The sequence below is a fragment of the Gobius niger genome (genome assembly GCF_951799975.1).
Source record: "Gobius niger genome assembly, chromosome: 1".
Lineage (NCBI taxonomy): Eukaryota > Metazoa > Chordata > Actinopteri > Gobiiformes > Gobiidae > Gobius > Gobius niger.
Genome location: NC_136852.1, coordinates 71,514,409 through 71,532,623, shown reverse-complemented (window position 1 = coordinate 71,532,623; position 18,215 = coordinate 71,514,409). Strand labels below are relative to the sequence as shown.

Here is an 18,215-nt window from a genome sequence, read left to right as displayed (position 1 = left end):
ACATCTTGTTCTTTTATCTGTGTTAGCGTCACAGTGCCTTACACAGGCCTGGAAGATGAATTGCGCCGTTTTCACAGACCTGACTCGCTCACATTTACTGAGCTGACTTCGTGCTTACAAAGAAAGTTTCTGAAAATATAAACGTTTTGTCTTCGTGTGGATGTAGCCTTATCGTTTACCAAAAGAGCCGCTTCAACACAACAATGGCTTTTTCTTCAAACCGTCTCACCGTCTCTTTCCTTAGGTTCCTCGGAGGACATGGGCAAACTACAGAGCAAGTTTCGCAAGAGGTCGGATATCTACAGGTGCGGCTTCACCTCATCCTCACCACATCTGTGTGTTTCTCTCATGTTTTGCGATATTCGTATCATATGTAGTTTGAATCATCTACTACAGTAATTGGGCTTCCTATTCAGAACGCAGTGAAAGCAGATCAATAGAATAGCTGGTATTGTTCAGATGATGTGGACTGTTAAATAGGTTCAGTGCCGACTCCAGGGGCGCGGTGATAATGAGCGTGTTAGCACCTCCTGTGGGTCACTGCGTCGGCAAATTAGAGTGAAAAGTGACGGCATTTTTACTGTAAGACAAAGTGCAGGAATGTACCAGGGACCAGGGGTACTTTACCACCAACATAATGGTTTTCTTTCTTCTCTTTTTTTTGTCCTTGTAAATCTCTAGCTTCATCTCGCTGCTCAATTACCAGATTAATTGAATTTCAACAATAGAATCTCAGGCAGTGTTTCTCCTGATAATACTGGTGTCAGAGATCTGTGTCGATCCAGGAAAATGTGCTGAGGAACACGACTCTCTGTTGCATGTATTCAGATTGATTCGTAAAATACCACAGTTAAAACTCCCACATGAAAAGAGCACATTGTCTCCAGTTCGGTTTTTACACAAATCTAAAAGCTTCTTGAAAAAAGTGTGAAAATGGTGAGAAAAATGCAACGTAAATGAGGATGAAAACGCAACAAAAAGGCAATAAAAAAGTGAAAAACATTTAGAAAGAGGGGCTGTCAATGACCTAGATTTTCTTGGTCGACCAAACACATGCTCTGACCAACGATTAGTCGTCTAAAAGGGGGCGTGGCACGGCGCTGACAAAACTACAACTTTTCTGACCCAAACTGCACTCAAGACATAAAACTTTGGGAGCTTGTGCTGTAAATACTACAGTGGGGAAAAAAGTGTTCAAATCCAATAAAAAGTCTATGGGAAACTGACCAAATACTTCTTTCCCCACTATATATGAGCTACCCCTCCTGGAACCGCCACCTTAACGTGGTGGAGGGTTTGAGCACCTGAATGATCCTGGAGCTCTGTAGGGTCCTGTAGGGTCTCCCAGGGCAAACAGGTCCTAGGTGACGGGTCAGAAGCCCCTTATGAGAGACCAACAGGCCCGGTTTGAATCGTGAGGCCGTCCTTCTGTGGGCCCACCACCTGCAAGAGGAGCCATAAGGGGCAGGTGCAATGTGATTTGGGCAGCTCCAACAGCCCCCACGATCCGGCAACGGACAAGTGCAAGAAAATGGATGGATGGATATATGAGCTATACATGGAAGCAGTGTCAACGCCACGGTGCATTTATGTGTAAAAAGTCACATTAATCTCACCTTTGCCTTTAATCTCAGACTCCAGCTCCCTGTGCTGTCCATACATCCATATAATCCAAGTAAAGCAGTAGATCCATCATCGTCCCTGTTCTCAAATGTCCTCAGACATTGTCTCTGACTTGTCTCTCTTTCGCCGTGTAAACACGTGCCATGTGCTTTATTGTGAAATGCTCCGCCCTCGTGGTTCCCCTGCACGGTGTAGTGATGAATCTGTTCACGTTACACGGAGCTCCTCGTCTTATTTATCTCTGAAAAAGTCCATGGGTCCATGAGCTGCGTCTGACGGTGTAGTTTCACTTTAGTTTCACTGTTTTTATAATGAAATATGAGGTAAAAGATAGAACTGCCACAGGTCGACTTCGGTCGACCAAAGTTGGCAGCCCTAAAAAGATCTTGGATCAATCGTGTAGGTCTTTCAAATGAGGCCTTCCACTGGCCTATATAATCTCTCCAATCGAGATGAAGAAATTAGATTTGGGTAAAGCTGAACTGGAGAAAATGCGTTCGGTTAGAGGTTAATAGCACTTTTGCTAACTAAAAAGTGAGTATCGGGTCGTTAAGAGGTTAATGTGATAAGAGAATGTCTACTGACTACCATTGAAGGTGCTTGTGTGAAAAATATGTTTTTGTTTTTGTAAATGATCAGATCATCTTGATCATCAATTGTCATAGTGTGGTTTTTTTTGTACAATATTTATTACTCACTTCAAACCAAGTTATACCATATTATAAACACTGAGCCCATTTGTCCCCCTGCCGTTTACGCCACTACATTATGTGACGTCTAAAAGGATGTGTGTACTGCCCCTCATGGCTAAACGCTGAACTGTAACTTGGGTTTTTGGAAGGTCCGGATAATGACGGCTGTAGGACGGGCGCTACACTGCGGTTTCCTCACTAACAGTTTGCCGCAGATGCAAAGTTCTCCACTGGAACAATAACGTGTCCCTGAACCTCGCTCGCAGGTCGTCCCAGGGGCAGAAGGAGGACTGTGCCTTGGACAGTCAGGTGGTGCAGTATGAGCCGGCCCACCAGGGGTCCATCAACACTGTGGTCAGCCTGAGCCCAGAAGCCTGCGTGTCCGGAGGGAGCGACCAGGTGAGGAGGGGGAGGATGCCGCAGTTACAACAATTACAAATGTGTTACAACAAAACGCAATACTTGGTTTTTGATATCGATCCCTAAACGATACATTTTTCAATACTAGTCATATCAAACTAGATTAAAGGGATACCGTAAATTCGCTAATACTGGCCTGTATTCCATTAGCGGCCGGGTCTCTAATATATATAACAGAGGCCGGGTCTCTAATATATATAACAGAGGCCGGGTCTCAAACAGAGGCCGGGTTCGCGGCTGGCGGAGGCAAATTAAAGCCGGTTTCTAAAACAGGCCGGGGCTAATATTAGAAACTATAGCGGTAGAAATATTCCCCATGTTAGGAATTTGCTTCATACTGGTGTAAATGAAAACTCACGTGCAGAAAGTAAACAAACGGGAACCCGGGCTGATGGGGACGCTGCGGAGGAGCTGATCCGAGCGTAACTTTGACACAGATTTAGCCACTTTTCAAACCTCGTGTGACTATATTTGGAAACAGGGCAAACAACAAATGTTGTGTGACCCTCCAGGGTTTTAATAAAGTCTCCATCACGTCTTCAAAGCACGTCCAGCTGCTCCGTGTGCAGGTCAGTCCCACGCCTCAAAATAACTCCTCCCATCAGCGCGAGCGTCTCGTCTTCTCTCGGGTCAGTCTCATGATCGATCACAAACACAAACGCTCCGTCTAAACTCGCCTTTTACACAAGATAACAACAAATAATCCGGTCCGCAGAAAAAACGAAACAGAAACCTGCAGTGACATTGATGTCAATGCTCCTCTAACAGCAACGAAACACTTCCTGTTGTCCCGACAAAATAAAAGGCGTCAATGTTCCAGCCGCTGGGAGAAGGTTTGAAATGTTAATTAATAAATGAACCTAATATTTTAGGTCCAAATGGACACAAATCTCGTTTCTCTTCATTTTCCTGGTCGTCCGTTTTGCTCAAATAGAAATAAAGGCCTGTCTCTAATTGTGGCCTGGTTCCAATACAGGCCTGGTCCTAGATGCCCTTGAGTAAATAAAGATATATTAGAGTGGTTCAGGATTTTTGAAATGGGGCCTCATTTTCCTAGTGTTTTTTTATTTATTTATGCAGTCGTTATATTTGTAGAGTTTAGCAGTGCTAGGCTAGTGCATGTCTATGGTAACTAGTAGCCTGCATTAAAAAACATTTCAAAATCTTGGGCTCGTCCTCCAAACGTTGCCATGTCTGATTTGTAGAAAGCTCCTTTGTGAATTCCACGTGTAGTAATGGCGGCCGCAGGTAAACAAACTACTGTAGATCCGGTAACCGACCAGATCACTCCGCCGCTGCGTAGCTACAACCAGGAAGCTGCTCAAATATAAGTCATTTTAAATGCAAAATGGTTATTATTCAGTCAACACAGACATTTATATGGGTAGTCTGGTGTTATAAGTGATTTGTCAGACTGTTTTTAACGCAGGCTAGCTGATACCATAGACATGCACTAGCGTAGCACTAGCCTAGCGCCACGAAACTCTTCAAATATAAGGACTGCATGAATTAAATTAAGAAATCTCTCCAGAAACCAACGACATCATGGATAACTAGGAAATGACGCCTTATGTAAAAAAATCCTGAAATATCCCTTTCATTTGATTTATTTTGCATTTGTATCAATTGTTTAAGGTGAAACAACCAAGAAACTTCCTTTAATGACATAAAACACTTTCTACGTTTTTTGTATTCCCCCCACATTTTAAGTTTTTCAAGTTTTTTTCACAACATTTTTCACACATTTTTATTTTTTTTACTTTTGCCCCAAATGTTCAAAAAAATTCTAGAATCTCTTCCACTTTTTTCTTTCAACGTGTTTTTCATTTTTTCACCAATTTTTTTTTTTTTTTTACCTTAATGACCAACAACATCAAAACTTGAATATTATTTTTTTTTATACCAGACTAGTGTTGTTGAGTGAAGTAAAGTACTGACAAAATCCCTGTCTAGAACATTGTAATAACTTGTTTATTATCCACGTTACCCCGCTCTCCCCTGTGTCCAGGCCGTGGTGGTCTATGACTGGACTCAGGGTCGCGTGTGCCAGTCCTTCCAGGGCCACACTCGAGAGATCACCAAGGTAACTGCAGATATTCAAGGTTTCCAGTGACCGGGATTGTCTTTGTCACTCCTTTTAGCCGTTTTCTGTTGTTTAGTCGCTAACGTTAGCATATGTAGCATGAAGCTGACGTTAGCTTTGTTAGCTTCCCGGTTAGCATTAATGTATTCATGGGCTGTTGAACCACTTTGCTCACTTTGCTTTGGTAATTTGTTTTCCCGCTCTGGCTGCTTCGAACATGACCATATATGGGCAATTACAAAGATTCTGTCTGTATCTATACCAGTGCTTAGTTTGAGTCCCCGTTTCCCCCCACCTTTCAGCTTTTCAGGGTAAAGGATCCAGGAACTATTTTGGAGGATCTGGCAAAGACTTGAGATGTTCTAATGGTGTTAAATGTCTCACCCAACGCCTTAACCGAGCACATTTTCTCCAGTTCGGCATTACCCAAATCGAAAAGCGTCAAATTATTCCCAGTATATTCCTATAGCTCCAAACTGGGGTGAAGTTAGAAGTGACCAAGCTCTTCCACAGGCATAAAGACCAGACATGTACGGATCAACTCGTCTAAACTTAGGTAAGAACATATCTCAGGATGGAAAAAGTGTGTCCTGTTCCTTTAAACTGGGACAGTCTTCAGAAATGTGCAGATCTGACTCTCATATACAAAGTAACACATGATTTGGCCCCAGCTCCTCAGACAGAGTTCATCAGCCAAAGAAACCGCTCTGAGCGCGTCACTCGAGGCTCTGTAAGAGGAGACTGTGTCATCCCTCTGTGCAGGAGTGCTTTCAGTCGCTCGGCCTGGTCAGTGGGGGGCGCCGCTGAGTTGTACTCAATACCTGAGGAGGTTAAACAGCGAACCACTTACAAGGCCTTTACAAAAAAAAAGGAAAATTTGTCTCATTAACATGTATGTCTGCCCACATTAAAAGCCGAGCCCATTGCGCTGTATTGTATGTTTTGATACCGTAGCCCAGGGGTCGGCAAGTTTGTGTCATGGAGGGACGATTTTTTTCAATGCCAAAACACCAAGGGCCGAAACTCACTATTGTAGCCCAAAGTAAAGCACCTTTTTTCTAAAAATTTAAGTTTTGCACATAATATATGACCTAATCAGGTGTTTTGCTGGGAAATGTGAAAATATTGACAGTATTTTACACATTTTAGAATCCTTTTCACATATTTGGTCTCTGATTTATGAATAATGTTTCTTCAAAATTCTCTTGGGGGCTAAAAGTTTTATGCTGGAGGGCCAAATTTGGCCCCCGGGCCTGACGTTGCCTACCCCGCCATAGCCTTTTGAACATGTGTTTTTCGTGTGCTTTTAATATGTCACAGTACTTTGTGCCTTAAAGGAATAGGCCACCGTTTTTACATGCTGAGATATGTTCTTACCTTAGCTTTGACGAGTTCTTTAGGACCTGTCTGATCTTCCCCCGTGCCTTCAGTCACGTAAACACAGACGGCGTTAGCATTTAGCCTCTCCCTCTCTCCTCTATAGCTCCAAAACAGGCCAAGATAGAAGCTACCGAGCTCTTCCACGTTTTCCCTATTTAAATATGGTTACGTGAAGTGTTACACTACAAAGTATAATTACACAAAATTAAACAATGTGGATTTTCTAAGCGGATAAAAGGGGGAACTATATTGTAATGTGTAATAATACCAGGAGTAGTTCGAAATCCGCGCAGTAATCTTCACTTTACTGCGCAGTAATCTTCACTTTACTGTGCGGATGCCAAACTACTCCTGGTATTACTACGCCTTACAATATAGTCCCCCTTTTATCCGCTTAGAAAATCCACATTGTTTAATTTTGTGTAATTATACTTTGTAGTGGAACACTTCACGTAACCATATTTAAATAGGGAAAACGTGGAAGAGCTTGGTAGCTTCTATCTTGACCTGTTTTGGAGCTATAGAGGAGAGAGGGAGAGGCTAAATGCTAACGCCGTCTGCGCTGTGTTTACGTGACTGAAGGCACGGGGGAAGATCAGACAGGTCCTAAAGAACTCGTCAAAGCTAAGGTAAGAACATATCTCAGTATGTAAAAACGGTGGCCACGGTGGTTTTTTACCATGTTTGTTCATGTGTGTATATGAAATTGCAGTGTCTCCCTTCAAATAAAAGTGATTTAAAAAGCAACAAAAGAGCGACAAAAACCTACGAAAACGCTGCAGAAACTGGAGAAAATGTGCTCGGTTAAGGCGGGGACTGAGAGGTTAATGAGACTCTTCCTGCCATTGTTTTCACCAGTTCCCCCAATCCAAACTGAATCTATACTGTGAGAAGAACTGCCTGGAACGTTATGAGTGTCGTACGGCCAGTGCTCGCTTGTGTTGTGTTTAATGTGACTGGACTCGCTGTGGCAGGTGGTGTGTTACCCCGGCACCACGTGGCTCTTCAGCGCCTCGCGGGACAAGACTGTTCTGATGTGGGACTTGAACCAGGGGTACGAGCCCATCCAGGAGTTCAGCGGGCACGAGCTGGTGGTCAACGGCATCGCGGTCAGCCCAGGTAACTGCAACAACGATACTGAGACATGTGCACACAAACGACCGATGTGGGTTTTCTGTGTCCCATACCGATATGAAGGGGGTTGGCATGGCCGATATAAAGGCCGATATTTTAAGTAATTTAATTTGATGTTTTTTTTTTAATCTCTCAAATCGCTTTAAGTTAAGCATTTATTATTATGGTAAAGGTTTCTATCATAGAAATATATAGAAATATCGGTCGATGTGTGGATTACAGATGGAAATTATCATAGAGCTAAATCTGGTGCAGCATCTTGTTAATGTAACTGCACACTGACCTTTCAATAAACTAAACTAAATGATTATCGGGTGTTTTGATTGGCCGATGCCGGTTTGCACCACTGATACTTTAGACCTGGCCTTAGCCATCCGTAAACTCCGGTCAATAATAATTTCCCTACATGTACGTCTGGGTTTGATCTCAGTGGTTGCTTTACATCGGTTGAATTTCAACCATTTAGCGAGCGGGGGAGGCGGGGCTTGTAGGTGACGTCAAGCATTTGCCCCGATTTGCGGGCTGTAATTTGGCAATGGTTGCAGATACGAAAGTAATGGAAGCTCTTCAATCCATCCTGGCTCGGCCAGAAATTAAAATTGAAGCCTTGGAATGTGCAAGGAATGCCCCCAAGAGTTATGATAGAGTCATGATGATGGAGTTATAATGGCTGCTTCACTCACGTGGGTACATTACATACGTCACGACTCACGACCAAACGCTAGCGAAAATCAGATCGTTTCAAAGGAGTTCACCCTCCCACCTGATAACAGAGCTCAATAGAGAAGATCCAGACCCTTGTACGAAACGCAGTTAGTACGAGGGTCTGGTAAAGCTACTTTTGACCAAATGTTAGAACTGTCTATTCACCTTATTCCGCCCCGCCCACTTTTGCCACTTTTTTGCGAGAACGAGGGAAAATATTCTCCGCTCAAATCTGATGTTTAGTCGATTGATTTGTGTAAAATGTCCAATGATCATTTGCACCAACATGTCGACACTGCAGCGTTTCGCTGCGCGGCCGAAAAACGGCTTTGTTTTCGTGTAGTGACTGATTTTATGTGGACTTCTCCAGTCCCATGATAACACATAGGAGAAAAGGGGCGGGCACAATTCATGGTGGCGCCCACGCGAGGCTCTGGAATAAGGTGAATAATCCTGTGTATGAAGCTTCTAAATGTGTCAGTGTTGAACTGTGACAGCAGGGGGCGCTGTATAATCATGTTTAGTAGTTACTTCAGAGGGAGCTTGTTTGAAAGACAAAAATCAGTAGATTCCAAAACAAAAACGGTAAGTCTCTCTTATGGTTCTGAAATTTTACAAAAAGTTTATAAACTAAAATATGTAAAATAGGGGTACAAACAATTTTCACTGCCATGTTTCTCCGCCCCCTGAGGCCTAGGAGGTCGTGGGGGGGCTCATTTTAAAGCTCTGACTGAGCCCTTTTTATCGTCCGATTATGGCCAATAGCCGACATTATTTAACTCACTATGCCTTTTACAGTTTCCATTTCAATTGTGCTAAAATGATCGTGTGCCATTTAATGTTAAGACAATGCATTTATATTATTTTTTTCATTTCAAAACTATTTTGATTTTCACTACATATATAAGCAAACTGTTGCTTCAAGGGTGTCCCATTTGAATATGCATTATTCCATGAATGAATGTGTAAATGTTTTTACTGTATATTCATAATAAACTGAACTGAACTGAACTAACGTCCCAGTCTCCAGTGAAGTTGTTAGGTCCAGTGTAGTCTTTTGACTCGCTGTGACTTGTTATCTTTGAGTATTAAGGGTTAATCCTTTGTTGTCCAGCTGCCAATTGATGATCCAATCCCAAGTCACGAGCTGCTTATGTGTGTAATGAATACAGTTCACAAAAGTAAACAGTCAATTATTTTACGTTTTTGGTTTCTTACACAAGACATTGATTTCTAAGGGAAATTCCACCATGTCAATAACTCAACATAAAGAAAACCTAAACTAATCCAATAAAATGTAAGACTTTTGATTCTGCACCGCCAGGGGATCGTCCCATTTAATCACTTCTGAACAATGTCCTCGTGTTTTTGTTTGTGGCAGATGGGAGGAAACTGTGCAGCGGTTCCCGTGACAACTGGATGTGCCTGTGGGACATCGAATCTGCCAAATGTGAACAGCGCCACAACATCTCCAGGAACCTGGTGAGCGGAGCCGAGTGTGAGGAAATAACTCGATATCTTCAGGCATGTTGAATGTGCTCTGTGACCGTGTGCAGGTGACCCATGTGTGCTGGATCGCAGGCAGCTCCTCCATCGCCCAGACCTCCGAGGACAAGACCATCAGGTGACTGCAAATACACTGGCAGCTCCTGAAAGCACCAGCTCGTCTTAAAGGGAGACAGAGACAAGTTACAGGATCTGTATCCTGCTATTTTAGCCATCCCAAAGTAAACTATAGGCATTTATATGATATATTGTACCTCTACCACTATGGAGTACTATTTTTTGTGAGAGTATTTTCTGGGGGTATTTTGCAAACCTGGAAGACACAACGCTTTGATTCAGTTAACTCCGCCCCTCTCTCCGAGCCAATCCGCCCATGCAACATGATAAAATATAATAAATAAATCGCAGCAATAAGTGAAGTTACTTCACGATGCAGTTATAAGGAGTTGACATCTGCAACACAGCTTCATAAACGGCTAGCACACATGCGCTAACACACATGCGCTAACACACATGCGCTAACACACATGCGCTAACACACATGCGCTAACACACATGCGCTAACACACATGCGCTAACACACATGCTAAGACACACGCTAACAAACAAGCTAACACACACGCTTACACACACGCTAGCACACACGCTAACAAACACGTTTTGAGTGACTCACCGCTCTGTCCTGGTCGCTCCATCGTGTGTTTACATTATGGGACTCTCATTGGTTATAAAAGTGAATCCACGTTGATTCTGGTGAAGATTCACAAACATCCATCAGAGACGGTCACAGAAAAACACTATTTTGGTGAAAGTCACTGAATCCCGGAGAGAAATTCCAACTTCTGGCGAGTGTCCTCTTCTTTAGGAAGGTTGAATAAAGTCCTGTCCTCGTAGCTAAACACGCTTTTTTTTCCTCCGTGACATTATCGTAAGGTAAAAGAACAGGCGTGTCCAGAGTAGGTTAGAAAGAGCTCCTTCTTCACAACTTTCAGTGCAAACATGACATCTGTTCAGACGCTCGGGGGGGGGGGGGGGGGGTTTCTCTGAAGGGGCAGCGCTGACAAGTCAGGCACTTCCTTTTTTATTTTTTTTTCCCTTGATTTCTTTCTTACAACAGAAATAATGAAATAGCGGTTTAATAATTAAAACCAGGCCGTAACACATTACATTACAGACGTCGGGCTCTTCCTGTGAAAAACGTCAGAGTGTCACAACTCAGTGGTTTTCCAGCAGAGGGCGCAGCAGCTGCTCAGAGAGCAGGATTCAGGAGGATTGCTGAGAACTGCGTGAATGAAGCCAAAAAACACTCTGGGGGTTTTTCATAAGGAAATAGCATTACAACATGGTTAAAAGCTCCAAAAAGTCGATTTTGCATGATATAGGACCTTTCCTTTTTTGAGCTGTATACCATTAATGTGTGACCAGGAGCTCTTCATTCATGCAGATTTGAGTAGTCAACCTGCTCATTTGGTTGTTTCTTCTTCTACCATGGATATCTACTTCCTGGGTTATACTACGTAATTGGACAAACACAAAAATGTTCTCCATCTTTTTAAAGCGCGTGGCTTGTGGGATTCCTCATATCTCTCCTCCGTGTCTCTATGCTACAGGAGCTATGATAGGAAGTAAACAGGCACATATTCAGACACTTCTTATCATGGCAGACGCTGACGCTCGTCCGGTTTCGGCCTAGACCTCTTACCCATTTGCCCATTTGGGACGCACCCCTACAGTCATCGTTCCACATACTGTTCATGAAGTCACAGCTGAACTAAACTCTCTGAACTTTAGAGACACAGAAGTCAGTCTGAGGTCAGTTTGAGTCTCAGACGGCTGTGACACGACCTCATCCACCATCTCCGCTAATTATATCACAGTGGCTGCTGATTGGAGGAGAATGAATGGAGTTGAGCGGAAGTTAATATGAAGTTATTTTTGAAGCCACACAGCAGGTCACATAATAATAATCATAAAAGATAATATGCTGATGACAGGAATGACCATCACGATGTCTCTCTTGGTGCATCTAAAGAAACAGAAATTGTTCCTGCTCCGGCTTCATCTTTGTTTCCAAACTGACTTCTGTCGTTGGTGTTGTCAGGATATGGGACAGCCGAGCGTGGCAGGTGACCAACACGTTCCCGGCCAAGCAGTACATCCAGACCCACTGTGACGTGTCTCCAAACGGACACTACCTGGTGTCCAGCAGCAACGGCTTCGGAGGACAGGGCTGCGAGGCCACGGTGAGACTCTGACCTCTGGGGCTCCACCTTTTGGGTTAGAATGTCCGACTGGGAGTTGCAGTTACATTATGCTTTAAAAGGAATTGGGGCATATGCTTTTACTGGTTTAAAAAGGCACAACTCGATCTGGAGGCTTCTTCCTAATCACCGTGTGAGGACGTCAAAGCTCAGAGTCTTTTAACGAAAATATAATGTCATTTTAGTCAAGATTTAGTCAAATAATTGTAGAAAATGTCCTCGATGCAGGTGGGTGTTAAAGCTGGGGTACCTGATTTTACCTGCTAAAAATGTAAATGTATAGTTTTGGCCCAAACTCATTTGTAGCTGTCACAATCCCTACTGCACACCCGCATTGTTCAGTAAGGATTAAACAACGAGGAGCTGTGCATTAGACGGTTATAATGCACGACGCGGAGTCAAGAACACCACGACGCGCAGCGGAGTCTAGTGCACGGCTCCGAGTTGTTTAATCCGCTTATACCATGGTCCCACAAACGTAACATTTATAATAAATATTTGTTTCATTTACTAAAGTCACTAAATATGCCAGACTACCGGGACTATTTTGTGTGGGTTATTAGCCGGTCACTGAAGGCTGGTCTCAGAGCGAGTCATTCTCCGCAGCTATTACGAGGATCTCAGTCAGGCTCAACGACACAACATCAGCACAGAATCACAACACAACAGGACTAACCCGGAAACACTTTTCCGTGGAAGTAAACACCGATATGCGGCACTCGTGGGCAGGAGTTATTTCACTTTTACGCTGTTTAACCTGAAGCTAAAGCTAGCTAGCTCAACCAGCTCAACTGTTTATGGAAACAGCTGCGGTGGAGTCGCTCACACCTGGGCCCCCCCAACTGAAACTTTTATGTTTGACTTTACTAATCCAGACAAATATGCTTAAATGCAGGATCATTTTATGTACGCCTGAAAATGATGAATAGCCTTAACCGTTTTCAATAGAAATGTAAAGCTCATATGTTATTAACAGTAGCTAACCTAGCTGCTCACTCTCCTCTACAAACATTTATCAAACGTTTTGTTTTGGCCAAAAACGTTAAATTAGCACAAAATCCATCTCATACGTTCCTGTCAGTCACTAATTACGCCTTTATCTGATTCAGCTGTGTCATGCGTTGCTATGGCGACGCCCACAGCGGAGTGATATCCCAGTGATTTAACTACCGGACTACGTGTGCGGTTAGACCAAAATAATGCACCAGCCAATCAGAATCCAGTATTCACCCAGACCATGGTACAAAGCAAATTAATTATATGCGTGTTTCATGTCCACGTACAGCTTTGAGCCGTGGCAAAGTGAAAAATAAATTGCACTAATTTAGATTCTACTTCTGTCTTTCATTGCTCAATAAAAAATTGGGTGAAGACACGGCAGCAACATCTGTTTTTTGCTGTCTTTACGACAAACTCTCTGGTGGCAACAATCCTTTTAACTTTACAACAACAAAAAGTCAGATACCCCAGTTTTAAGAGATACAGTACAGTGTTTAAGTCAAGTTTTTCAGAATCTGTGAGTGGGTAGAAAGCTAACTATTACCTGTCTATTACCACTGTGCCCTCACTTACTTCCTCCAAAACTCACTCCTATGTACTTGTACAGTCTTCTGGAAGTAGGAGTGATGCAGTTTAGCCTTGTTGCCAGATACCGTCTCATTCCTCACTCTTGAGCAGCTGGTTTTCCATATTTATGCTCCGTGCCTACACCCTCGCATCGCTCTGGGCTGCCTTTTGTTTTTCACTCTTTAACCCCTTAACTCCCACCTGAACCGAGCACATTTTACTTTACCCCAGTCCAAAATCTTCTGGAAAAAAGCTGTGAAAATAGCAACAAAACTGAGAAGAAAACAATGATGGAAATGTGACAAAAAAGTGAGAAAACATTGACAAAAAAATGTCGAAAAAATAACAAAAATTTGGCAAAAAATGACAAAAATGTTACAAAAAAATTGACAAAAATGTGATAAAAAATTGACAAAAAATCACAAAAAATTGACAAAAAATTACCAAAAAATTTACAAAAAATGACAAAAATTTGACAACAAAATGACAAAAAAGTTAACAAAAAAGGGGTTGAATACCCAACAAAAAAAAGATGGAGAAAAAAAATCTGACGTGAGGAAAAAGATCCTCTCGGTTCAGGCGGGAGTTAAGAGGTTAAGAACACAGGATATCAATGTTTTCATACAGTTATTTAAAGCCACACTGCGGAACATTCTCAGTTATACATTGCTTCGCCACAAGAGCAAGTGTTGCAAAACAAACATGCCGGCGACATCAAACGTGCTCCACATGTTCAGACACTGACTCCACATGATTAAATGCCTGCTTGTCTTCTCTGTAAAAAAACAGATCATGTTTTGAAAGTAATAAGAACCGCTGTTGCCTTGTGTGCCGCAGCTGTGGGACCTGCGCCAGCCCGGCTGTAAGGTGGTCGAGTACAGGGGGCACCTCCAGACCACGGCCTGCTGCGTGTTCCTCCCGTCCACCACCGGGGGGAGCCCTCTGGTGGCCACGTCCTCCCACGACGGCTCAGTCAAGATCTGGGACCAGAACACTGCAGGTAACACGAGTCACTGCTGCTCTGCTATTTGTTCTTGTTTAACACATTAAATGTGAAAACTACTAAGCCTCACACTGCTGTGGATGGAGCTGTTATGTTGGGGGAGACGGATCGTAGCACGCGCTGTTTGTATTGGAATAGAGCCCATTTGAATAATGATGATAAGAAAGTTATAGACTAACTGTGTTTGGCGTTCCACTCTGCACCTTCACGCTGACGGGCAGTTTGTGTATGGGCTACTTTGGTTCAAACTTTTGTCCGATTTGACAGAAAATAAATGTTGTGCATGATTTGGTAAAAAGTGAAGCCTTGGGACCATAGATCTAATTAATATAGATCAACGGGTTCCATTCAGCCCTAGTCAGAGTAATGATCCCGAGTAGGGATGGGCGATACCACATTTTTTGGAATCGATACGATACCGATACTTTTAGGGTCATTTTTGTCGATACCGATACCGATACTGGTCATTTCATATGGGTGAATGTATTTCAATCAATATACATTTATAAAACTGGTTATTTTATATAATTAACTGGTCAATTAAAATTATATTACTTTAACTGGTTAATTAAACAATACTAATGTGAAATTAAATACATAAACACAATTATAAATTAATACTTAAATGACAAACAGAACCTAAACCAGAATGATATGCCCGGCTCAGTTCAATCCTTTGCTGTTGTGGAATGTTTTGGCTCAAAATAAAAACATCCTTTTGTGTTGATAATTGCTGCCCCGCCTTCTTTTTACATATGCAAATTAGTATCGATACTTTTTGCCCAATGGGCTATATGCACAGTGACCCCACGTGATTTCCGCCTGGACAGTCAGCCAGAGGCTGTCCTTCCTGTCTGTCATCTCTTCCCATTAAAAATTAGCAGGTCCCACAGAAATGAAGCAATAGCTTAAGATTTGGTAAAGGACGGCGAGTAAAAGTTCGGATGTGGCTGGAGCAGGTTAAAAAATATTTCGTGAGACGCAACGACTTCACTGGAGGAAACCTCCGTGTTCATAACGGTGGATGTTTTTGTCTTGAAGCTAACGCGGCTAACAAAATAAAAAATAAAACTAGCGCAAAGTTTTGAACGAGCCTGCGCAAAAAAGAATTGTCCTGTTAGTAGTTTAAATAATATTTACTTGTTTACATGTTATATTATCATTTTTCAACACTAGCCTTTAGCTCTAAGATAAAAGCTCCTACCTTACGAACGCTGGCGTTTCCTTTGGGTGCTGGATTCACAGCGAACATGATGTTTGTAATACGTTGCTGTGACTGTCCATCAGTAACTCGTTGTCCTTAACCAGATCCTGAGCTATCGCTATTTTTGTGTGGGAACCTGCTAATTGTGAACGTAAACGACCAGCGACAGGAAGTGCTGCGTCTGGCTGACTGTCCAGGAAGACGTCATGTGGGGAAACTGTGCATATAGCCCATATCGATACTTTAAAAATAGCCATTTGGTATCGATATATCGACATACTTTGGTATCGATCCGCCCATCCCTAATCCCGAGAGGTCTGTGATATTAACATGGCTGCTCTATCTCCTGTTCCTTAAAAGGGCAAAAAGGCAGGGTCAATCATAGATTTAGGCTTCCACTTTTTAGTGCTGATGTACAAAAACCAGCGTGGTTAAAAATATGACACATACCCCGGTGTTATCACATGGGTTATAGCAATAAAAAATAAATAATAATATTAACTTTTTGGAGCCAGGATTTTAAGCAGTTTCAAGGAGGCCCAAAGCTACATTAGAATCCAGGACCAAAGAGAAGGGCTTTCCTCGCCCACTGCTTGAGACATTTCCTGCTGTTTGTTTCCTGATAAGTCTCAGCAGATCCTGAGAAGTAAACAAACCACCAGTGCTGTGACGGCTCATGCGCTGGGTTCATGGTAGTTCGGAAAATTGAACTCCTTTCTGGGTGACGTTTGAAAACCTTGAGCATAACTTTGGACACATTTCTCCGAACTCTTCTCTCTTTTTCTTAAGCCGTCACCTGTACTTAGTGCTGAGGTGGGGAAAGGTGTTACGCTAAACAATTAAACTAATAAACTTTGTTAAAAGGACTACTCAAATAGTCAAGTCTTTTATAGAGCTCCACAGTCCCGCCTCCTCTCCGGTCCGGAAGTAAAACTCCCCTTGCTTTGTATTGATTTGGAATAAAGTCTTTAACTCCGTAACTCCGTCAGCTTGGGCTGAATCCAGCTCTGTGGTTCTAAAGCGACCGCAAAGTCAGACGCAGGTGAAAAAAGCACGTCTGAGATGCATCTAGTTTACGAAAAAATACAGTTTAACTGCGAGCCTTCGTCCTAGAACTACATTACCCAGGATGCTCGGGAGTCCCATTATCTACTACGAGGCTTTTGATTGGTGGAGCTTCACGTTCCCGCACGTGTTTATTTATTGTAACGTAGAAAACATATTATAAACAATGTATTCAAACATAATGCAGGCAGATAGTTGACGTTTTATCCATGTCTAACACTGATAGTAAGAAAAACGTCAAAAAAATGTTCCCAACGATCCAATTAAACGAACCACCGATCATTTTATTCCAATTAGCAGGATTCAGATTGTTTAATAGTGAAATAATATAGAACTTTTGTCTGCAAAGTAAAAGAAACTCGCCGTGTTTGCTGAAAACCTCGTTGCCTTGACCAGCGGGCGCGATGTCGCAAAGGTTCTTGGGATACGGAGTTTCTATAGTCATGAAGTGAATTATGTCACAGCCTTGTACCTTTGCCTTTTCTTCAACATTATGTTTTCTTTTTGGATTGAAATGAAACCTTTTATAGTCACGAATTGCTACATAGCTGATTAGCTTTCGCGGTGACGTTAAACTCGTTATATTTGAACTTTTGGAAAATCGACGGTCGTGTAGACAGGGATTTTTTTGCTTCCGGACCGGAGCAACAAGACCGCAAGGGGCGGGACTGTGGAGCTCTATTGGGTTGCACAAACACAGAAACTTTATTGTCCAGTGAAAAAACAACACTAAAACACTTGACTCTATCTTTCATAACGGCTCTCCTAAAGGTTCTTTTTGAAGATATTTGTTATTCACATTTATATCGGCAGTGTATTATACCTTCACTGTGTGCAGGTTTTGACCACGTATTTCACATTTTAGACAGTAGAGCTCAGTGTTTGTGCTGTGCTGAGGATATGTGTGTTCTGACCCTGTATGTGTGGTCTCCTGCAGCCTGCCTGGGCACCCTCTCCCTGGACGGAGCGGGCCCTCTGGTGTCCTTGGCTCCCAGCGATCCCGTCAATGTGATCTGTGCCACTTTCAACTCAGGTCTGCACCACCTCCAGCTGGGCCAGGGCTCCCCGCAGCCGCAGGGGTCCGGGGCCGCCTCAGGGGGCATGGACATCAGGGTGGTGGCCCGTTTTTGACACTCTGGGAAAATGTAGAGCTGCACAATTCTGTCTTTTTTTTTTAATTTTATTCAAGATTCAGCTCTCTATGTAGATTTTAAACACGTCCAGGAGCATTTGTTTGACTTGTGCAGCTCTGTTACGTAACACGGGTTGGACCTCTACACGCCTTGTATTGGACTCTGTGGTGGTCCAAAGTGAGATGGGAAGATTTTGGAAATGTGGAAATGAACAGGGTCTGATGGACACGTGGACAGTTTGGCCCTCAAGCTGAAGTTCTGGTACAAGGGGAGAGTTTTTATTGCATAAAATTGATGACTGCCTTTTTAGAATGAGCAGATGAATGTAGGATTTTGCTGTGGAGCTGACCAGAGGCGGGCAGAGAAGTCTAAATATTTACTCGAGTAAATACAGTTTACTGCAGAAGCAAGAAGTCATTCAAAAAGTAAAAAGTGATTCA

General features: G+C 42.8%; 1 protein-coding gene across 1 annotated transcript; it reads left to right on the top strand.

Annotated features, from left to right (window-relative positions):
* Positions 1 to 248: 248 nt before the first annotated feature.
* On the top strand, positions 249 to 18,211 carry wdr31 (WD repeat domain 31). Its single transcript, XM_079552850.1, has 9 exons — positions 249 to 305; positions 2,582 to 2,714; positions 4,744 to 4,818; positions 7,173 to 7,317; positions 9,419 to 9,519; positions 9,594 to 9,661; positions 11,645 to 11,786; positions 14,208 to 14,370; positions 17,580 to 18,211. The coding sequence occupies exons 1-9, from the start codon at positions 259 to 261 to the stop codon at positions 17,771 to 17,773; spliced, it is 1,068 nt and encodes a 355-aa protein (XP_079408976.1). The 5' UTR covers positions 249 to 258; the 3' UTR covers positions 17,774 to 18,211.
* Positions 18,212 to 18,215: the final 4 nt, after the last annotated feature.